This window comes from Sycon ciliatum, chromosome 1, assembly GCF_964019385.1.
Source record: "Sycon ciliatum chromosome 1, ocSycCili1.1, whole genome shotgun sequence".
Classification (NCBI taxonomy): domain Eukaryota; kingdom Metazoa; phylum Porifera; class Calcarea; order Leucosolenida; family Sycettidae; genus Sycon; species Sycon ciliatum.
Window position 1 is genome coordinate 29,262,079 of NC_088643.1, and position 8,626 is coordinate 29,270,704.

The 8,626-nt window shown below is 46.5% G+C and overlaps 3 protein-coding genes across 3 annotated transcripts; all 3 read right to left on the reverse strand.

Annotated features, from left to right (window-relative positions):
• Positions 1-105: 105 nt before the first annotated feature.
• Positions 106-972, reverse strand: LOC135826731 (uncharacterized). Its single transcript, XM_065339359.1, has one exon. The coding sequence runs from the start codon at positions 970-972 to the stop codon at positions 106-108; it is 867 nt and encodes a 288-aa protein (XP_065195431.1).
• A 2,706-nt stretch (positions 973-3,678) lies between these two features.
• On the reverse strand, positions 3,679-6,024 carry LOC135821796 (uncharacterized). Its single transcript, XM_065334795.1, has one exon. It carries the CDS (start codon positions 6,020-6,022, stop codon positions 4,640-4,642), a length of 1,383 nt encoding a protein of 460 aa, XP_065190867.1. The 5' UTR covers positions 6,023-6,024; the 3' UTR covers positions 3,679-4,639.
• A 563-nt stretch (positions 6,025-6,587) lies between these two features.
• On the reverse strand, positions 6,588-8,607 carry LOC135821804 (uncharacterized). The gene has a single exon (XM_065334803.1). It carries the CDS (start codon positions 8,467-8,469, stop codon positions 7,201-7,203), a length of 1,269 nt encoding a protein of 422 aa, XP_065190875.1. The 5' UTR covers positions 8,470-8,607; the 3' UTR covers positions 6,588-7,200.
• Between the last annotated feature and the right edge of the window lie 19 nt (positions 8,608-8,626).

Sequence of the window (8,626 nt, forward strand, 5' to 3'; positions counted from 1 at the left end):
ACCAGGCACCATTGTGTGTTCACTGCTGAGAGGTTGCTCTAGCCACAACAACAACGACACAGAAAATCCAACTTACTGGTTTGGCAAATCCTGATGACTGGTGGGCTAGTATGGCATGGGTGGTAAAACTATTCTCGCAGCTGGCATGAATGCTATTCTCCAGAGATCTGCTACCCACAAAACTAGCATCATTGTTGCCAGCGCCTCCACAACAACCCGTCCCATGGTCCACGATTCAAACTTTCCTTCGTCCAAGCGACTGAACATAGGGAAGGTTACCAGGAAGAGCAGGGCGTAGAAGATTGTGCCAACAGTGAACATCCGAGCTGGGCTCTTGTATGTGTAGTATGGAAAGCTGCTTATTGTCCAAGTCTCCATGAATGCGACCGAGGTACAGAACATACCAAGCAGCAGCGCAGTCAGGATAGACTTCAGCCATTTGCCACCGAGGTAACGGTCACACAGACGTCGTTGCACCCGTAACGTCGCACTGGCCACTGTGTGGTACAGGCAAAAGTACGGATGTGTCATGATGTACATGCTGATCGGTACCCCATTCAGGCTGAGGCCTCTGCCCGGAGCCAGCGGTCCGACATATCGCACGTCCAGCAGGCGGTAGAAATAATGTGTGTAGAAGTAATTGGCCGTGATGGCCAGTACAGCTATGTACACATTGGCTTTGAACACATAGCGTGAAGACAGTGGTAAGTCCTCGTCCACACAACCCGGAATTAGAAGAGGTACTACCCATGCGGGAAGAGCTATAAACGACGCAAATAATACGTAGTGAATGGATTCAAAAAACTCGTACAGCTGAGTAAGCACCACCAACGCCATTAGAGCCACCCAGAAGCAGGAGTAGATGAGGAAAAAACACTCTCCCCAGCGCTTGCTCGCATTACTGGACTGGATCAAGCCACATAAGGAGGTGCTGTTCTCTGCTTCATAGTTCGAATTTTGTCTTGCTGACATGATTCAAATCCAAAATTAATAGCGCTATTTCCTTGATGCTGCCGTTTTCCTCTTGACTAAATGCCACAGCAATCAGATTGAGCAGTACGACTACGACTAGTATTTACAATAACCTACGTATCACTCGATTGTAGTGACAAACAACAACGCTCACGTAGTAGGTATTTTGTAGGATATTTTCCTGAAATGCGAAAAGCTAAAGAGGCAGACTTTTCGGATTTCACCGTTTCTATTTCGCGATTTTCCTTGTTTTTTTTATCCTTGGCTTTGTCCTTCATGAGTCACATTGAGCCGACGCCGCATTGACGCCAGTATATCAGTACAATGCATGCCGCTCAGGGAGTCGTAAAATACCTTGTTATTTTACGACTCCCTGATGCCGCTACGAACCGGTACGGTACGAGGTGATTTGGCTTTTGGCATTTTTTAACAAGTGTGTAAAATTTGCTTTTCTTCTGGCTGTTTCTCTGCTCTGGATGGCTGTATCGAAACATGGGTGGTGGCAAATGGGAGCCAGTTTATCGTAGATCAACATTGACCAGAAAATTTGGTGCATATAATTTAATTCTCCCTGTCACGTTGGTATAACTAGTGGTGGGTGCTTTGCCATTTTGTGTAAAATGTGTAAAATGAGCCCCTGAATGGACGAGGAGGGCAGTGACTGCTTCCGCAGGGCCTTTGGACGACGTCAGGCCGTCTTGCCATCACTAGAGACAGTACTGGAGAACAGTAGGTCACGGAATGCACTCTGTGAGAACGAAAACATCGCTGCGATGCTATGCTATCTATCCAATTCCACCGTATATTAGTTACAAATACAAAACACGGCTTTCGCAGCATACAATGCAGTTTACTCCTCTGTTCACAGATTAATTTTCATCCACTAGCAATCCTTGAAGTGATATCTATCAACTTCAGAACATTGATGACCGAATATCCCAGTTTGTGATGCCATTTTACAAATTTGTTAAAAAATGACACACAAATTATTTGAATCCTGAGAATACTGTGAAAGTAGGACATGATTCAAGACACTTTCCAAAGTGGGATCATTCCCATTTTTGGACACAACGCCAACGGGCATGAAGGATAGCACTTCCACTTGCAACAATTCATTTGGACGTAACTTGTCTAGAAGTGACTGAAAAAACGTCATTTTACAGTGACCATGTTAAAAAAAAGCCAAACCACCTCGTACCGCGGTATATGACGCGAGTGCAGCTGAAAATAATAATTATCAGGGAGTCGTAAAATACCGCGGTATTTTACGACTCCCTGATATTATTTACTAGTCAGTCCCTACTCGTTTCAGAGGCATGTTGCCATGCCAAATTCATGTCAGACACACACATTTCAGGGTTTTTTTTCGCCGGTACACGGATAATGAATTCACACAGTGTGCTTATAATGGAGACTGACCACTTTATTTTTTGAATGCTGCCCCAAGGTGTTCTATTATTGGAGACGTGCTATTATTGGAGACTGTGCTTTTATTAGAGATAATACGGTAGTGCAATTATATGGACTCTTGGTGTAACAGTAACACAACTTAATAAGCCGAACTCAGAGTCAGTGTCGCCGCGTGGCTGCCTCAGAGCCCGGGTCTCAATCGGAAGTCACGGGCCAGGATCATTTGAACTCACGGTATGCACTGATCACAACGGTCCCTGCACGCATGGCTGTTGTGTTCATGATCATACCGGTTTGCTTACTGTGATCTTCGCGATGGCCGGTGTGAAATCGCAAAGTATTTACGCAAAGCGCAGAACTGTAGTAAAGAACCTGAGGAAATTGACTTCCGAGTCAAACATTCAGTCCACATGCAAATTTGCCCGTGCTCGCAACTCACGAACTAAACTGAACCGGCACAAATGGGCTGGTGTTCAGTAGTTAGCCGTTCTACTGGATCATCAGTGTTGTGGCAAGTTCCCCTACAATCACGAGTGCCGCACTGGTATATTGGTTTACTGTGCAGTGAACACCACGGCGTGCACTACCATCACCGACCATAAGAATTATCAGTAGGCAAACCATGCCAAGACGCACAGGAAAAAACGAGAGAGCTTGGAAGCTCAGGGCCCTACGCTATGCTTTTTGCCTTGATGACCTAGACAAAAAAGCATAGGGATGTTATAAATTCTTATAAGTTTCTACTTTTTGTTTTTGGACATATAAACCTGGGATTCGAACCCGCACTATCGCCCTGCATGCATCCCCCCCCCCCCATACACTTCGCATACATACTAATTCTTCCAAGTTGCTTCACGTTATGATCTTGTATTTGAAAGCCCTATTTGAATATGCATTGTGGCCAGCATCCGTCTTTGATTGGACGGAACGGTACGGGATAGGTACGGGACAGGTACGGTCGAGGGTAATACGACACCGTCTACCGCCTTGATGACGGCAAAAAAAGAAAAGGGATGTTATAAGTTTTTCAAGTCTCCTATTTTTTCAGGCATTACCTGGGATTCGAACCCGAACTATTGCCCTACATGCATTCCCCCATGAACTTCGCATTCATACTAATTCTTCTAAGTTGCTTCACGTTTAATATGATCTTGCGTTTGAAAGCCCTATTTGAATATTGTGGCCAGCTGTATGTGGCCAGCTGTGTTTCACGGTACGGTACGGTATGGGACAGATACGGGATAGCGCCAGGCGTGACACAAACACACAACACACAAACAAACACCAAATTAAAGCTGTGTGGACCCTGGCTAGCGCCAGACGTTACTGAAGTAACGTCTTCTGCATAGCTACGGGAATAATGATGATTATTCACAGGGCCACTGTGCACATAATGCAAACTGTCTAACGAAATAGAGTGGTAATACTTAGCCTGCGGTGATTCTCGTAACTACTTGTATAATATTGACTGATATTGTTCTACAGGTGGAATCCTGATAATTCGAACCTCAAGAAGCCAGGAAAACACTTCTAATTATCCGGACATTCTAATTATCCAAACATGAACCCACAACACAATATGTATGTCAAAATGCTCTCGCGGTCACGCAGAGTTGCGCTATGGACGAATAGACACAGATTTCGCGGATACTGAACTGACCGGCACAGCCTGCTCATGCAAACTGAACTGACCAGTACAATGTACAGTGAACTTCGAATTATACTTTGCTAGCTTCGAATTATCAGCACAAATCCCACACATTTTCGATGTGTAATAAAGTGGAATCTGTGGGACTTTGAATTAACCGGACATATCCAGTTCGAGGTTCGAATTATCAGAACTTTTTATGTGGGACCCGTATTGCTAGAAATCGGTCCTGGAAAAACTTCTAATTAAGCGGTATGTTCGAATTAAGCCATATTCGAATTATCAGGATTCCACCTGTACTGTGCAAACCACATGACAAAAGCGTCTCACCGATACGAGTGGCAGAATATCTGAATGAACGAACATTGGTAGCTAGCCGGAATCATGACTTTTGTTTTCGAGGAGTCGAGTTGTGTGGGAACGCAGCCCCAAATGGGTGTCGAGCTCCATCTAACACATAACATTACCAAGGAAAAAGTGTCAAATATGTAGCAGAAATTTGTCAGGTATACACACGCCTTGCAATCGTTTGTAACAAACATTCTCCAGAGTAGTACCTTCATTACTGGTCAGACTTCAGTCGGATGATGATCTTCATGAGAGAGAGTGTCAGTCTTCTTCAAACCCGGACACTGGCGTCAGCTTGAATACCTCAGCACCATGTGGCTGGACGTGAGCAGTGAGCTGGTCCATCGGTGACGGCATGTCCTTATGATTGTACAGGTCACGTACGTTGGCCTTCTTGCTGCTCATGCCTGGTAGTATGTTGAACTCAAAGGTGATGTTGTGCGCATGATCATCATCCTTGTTGTACAGAGCAATAGCGAACGTTCCATTGGAAAGCGGCTTTGCCCACAGCTGGCAGATATCGGACGAGTCCTCGCCACTGCCGCAGTGCCAATCTCCCACTTTATCTCCGCCGACCCCAAGCTTATCCTGATTAACTGCAATGAGCTCCTTGTTGAGAAGCGTAGCTTTCATGACGTCAGTCATGTTACGGATGTCCGTGGCAACCAGTAACGGAGAGGCCATAATGCACCACATGATGAACTCTGTCTTGTACTCGGTGTCGGTCATGCCTGGACAGTGCTTGCCTGGCTGATTAAAGCTGCAACCCTGGCCGCCAGTCATGAGGAAATCAAGATCATTCCAGCCACCTGGTCCAGCATACTTGCCCAAACCGATATTGTGCTCAATGATACCACTGGTTGATTTCCAGTCATCGTGATGGTCTGGCCCAGATCTCCATGAGTTTGCATACTCATGCATCCATTCCCATGGATTATCCACGCCCCATTCACACGAGTTGAAGAAGATTGGCTTGCCTGTGGCGTTGAGGGCTGCCGACATTTGCGAGTACTGCTTGTGCGGATCCAGTTGTGTGCCATTGACTTTGGTGTTGCACCAGTCCATCTTCACGTATTCCACGTTCCACGACGCGTACGTATTCGCATCCTGTTCATAGTGACCATAACTGCCAGGTATTTTGTGGTCACGTGTACCAGTGCTACACGTGTAGATCCCAGAGTCAGTGTACAGACCAAATTTGAGCCCTTTCGAGTTGACATAGCGAATGGTGTCGGCAAAGTTTGGGAAACGATCGGTATCGGCTAAAATGTTGCCTTTGGCGTCTCGTTTGTCTGCCCAGCAGTCGTCCATATTGATGTACTGGAAGCCAACATCCTTCAGTCCGTTGTCGACCATGGCATCTGCGATGGCTCTCACCTCCATGTCATTGCACACGTCCAGGCCGCAATGTCCTTGCGTGCACCAAGTGTTCCACCCCATCGGCGGCACCAGACCCAAGCCATTGTTCACCGCAGATGCTTGGTGACTTAGCGCCACCAACGTCACCAGGACATAAGCTACTGACAAGAACATCGTTCTGCCTTCTAAAACTCGTAACCAAGGACCAGTGCCAAGTGGCGAGAACGATGAAAGCTGAAGTCCTGGAGTCACTTTCTCAACACGGCCTTCAACCGCCTGGACCATGAGAAAGTGCTGACTACACTCATTTGCAGTCAAAATAACCTCGAAGTCAACAGCATGCCACGTGACATGTATTAGTAGGATACACACGTAGATCTACACGTAGACTCGAGATCAACAACGTTACGTAACGACGTAGATGCACTATCAGGTCTATACTAGATCTACATGCCGGTAAGGCCGCGGCGTCAGCTTTGCTCGAGCTTCGTCATTAATTTTTGTGAGAGCTTCGACACTTGATCCATGCAAGAAGGCAGCGAGCTAGCTAGCTAGCAATCCCTGGTTATTCTGGGGAAGTAAAATAAAATATATATTTCCAGCCAACCAAATGAAGCAAGCGGAGAGGGAGGGGGTGGACGGCAACTCACAGAGTATGCCAGATGCATGTACACCGGACATGTACAGGACCCAGTACCGGTAACCGTATAATTATGTAAACAAACTCAGTTACTGTTCTGGTAATGACATAAGTATGTCATTACCATCCTCCCGATCCCTGCGATCAAGGGTACATAACCCCCCAGAGTGTGCAACGCCTGATCCAGCTCTGCATAGGGTCTTGGTAGAGTGGAATTACGGCAGCAGCAATGTACTATTGCTGCTTTTCTGAATGTTACGCGGCAAGCAAGAAAATAAATCCTAGACACGTAGACTAACAGATATACTTGTCCATGCCGGCAAGAAGACATGGGCATTGGGCAGGCATGTAATATAATTATTATTCTGAAGTACGCTATACTATTCTGAAGTACATCTAGATGAACAGTAGGCCAACCGGCCAGGTAAATAGTAGACTGAACACATAATGTCTACCCACAGTGCTTCAAAGTTTGTCTTATCTACCACCAGCCATGCATGTATCTACTATCTGCAGTTCTGCACAGAATATTACCGGTATACTGCCGTAAGACACAAGCTAAGTTTCTAAATACTTGCAAAAGTGCTGGATACCAGCACGAGAGCAGAGCCAAATAGCCTTGTTCCCGTTACTGATTTGTGTACTACTCGCATAGTAAAATGGGGGGATCCATGCACCTGTGCACAACTATTAAGCTCTAGTGTATTTCAAACGATAGTGGTCAATGCTTGGGGGCTTGAGAGTGTTTCTGATATAAGTATGGTCCTGCAGAACACACAGCACAGTGAAAATATGTACATGCGCTATCTTCCAACATCCGCCCTTAGGCTGAAGTGTTGTCGGTGGTGATTGGAGTCAGTTTGAAGACTTCTGTGCCGTGAGGTTCAACAGGTGCGGTGATGCTTGCCATAGGTGATGCATATTCTTCGTGCGTATATAAATTACGGACCTGTGCTTTCTTACCAGTCATGCCCGGGAGAAGACCAAAGTCAAATGTAATGTTGTGTGCTTCATTATCATCTTTGTTGTAAACAGCAATGGCAAATGTCCCATTGACCAATGGCTTAGCCCACAGCTGGCAGAGGCTGGCATTCCCAGAGCAGTTCCAATTCCCCACTTTATCTCCGCCGACCCCAAGCTTATCCTGATTAACTGCAATGAGCTCCTTGTTGAGAAGCGTAGCTTTCATGACGTCAGTCATGTTACGGATATCCGTGGCAACCAGTAACGGAGAGGCCATAATGCACCACATGATGAACTCTGTCTTGTACTCGGTGTCGGTCATGCCTGGACAGTGCTTGCCTGGCTCGTTGAAGAAAATACCACAGCCCTGTCCACCGGTCATCAGGAAGTCAAGGTCATTCCAACCACCAGGTCCTGCATACTTGCCCAACCCAATGTTGTGCTCAATAATGTCACGCGTTGACGCCCAGTGATCGGAATGGTCGGGACCGGATCTCCATGAGTTTGCATAGGTCCTCATCCACTCCCATGGACTGTCTTTGCCCCACTCACACGAGTTGAAGAAAATTGGCTTTCCTGTCGCGTTCAGGGCAACCGACATCTGTGCATACTGCACGTGTGGATCCAGGTCCGTTCCATTTAGTTTTGTATTGCACCAATCCATCTTCACGTACTCCACATTCCAGGATGCGTATGTCTTGGCATCTTGCTCGTAATGACCATAGCTCCCAGGTATTCTATGCAGTCGCGTTCCAGTACTGCACGTGTATATGCCTGCATCGGTGTACACACCAAATTTGAAGCCTTTCTCATTCACATATCGAATGGTGGCCTCGAAGTCAGGAAAGCGTTTCGGATCAGCCACGATGTTGCCGTTGTCGTCCCGTTTGTCTGCCCAACAGTCGTCCATATTAATGTATTCGTAACCCAGCTCTTTCATTCCGTTCGTGGTCATTGTGTCCGCTATTTCTCTGACCTCTTTGTCGTTACATCTGTCCAGTCCACACAACCCTTGCGTGCACCAAGTATTCCAGCCCATTGGTGGTACGAGACCTAGGCCATTCTTCAAAGCAATGACATGCTGCAGGCACTGGCAGCAGAGAACAAGTAACGCGAGAGTCACGACCATCGCAACAGGAGCTAGGCACCAGTTGTTTGGAAAAACGGAGAAGGGGCGAGTTTCGAGGAACAATGCTATTAGCGAAAATTGTGGAAACTATCAATCCATCAACCTCCTCGGGCTTCTGTGACTTTGTTTTGAGTTTGATTGATTTCCGATACTAGAG

Excerpts from the sequence above, each read along its gene's own strand:
- LOC135826731 (XM_065339359.1), bottom strand. The coding sequence starts at position 972 with ATGTCAGCAAGACAAAATTCGAACTATGAAGCAGAGAACAGCACCTCC.
- LOC135821804 (XM_065334803.1), bottom strand. The coding sequence starts at position 8,469 with ATGGTCGTGACTCTCGCGTTACTTGTTCTCTGCTGCCAGTGCCTGCAG.
- LOC135821796 (XM_065334795.1), bottom strand. The coding sequence starts at position 6,022 with ATGGTCCAGGCGGTTGAAGGCCGTGTTGAGAAAGTGACTCCAGGACTT.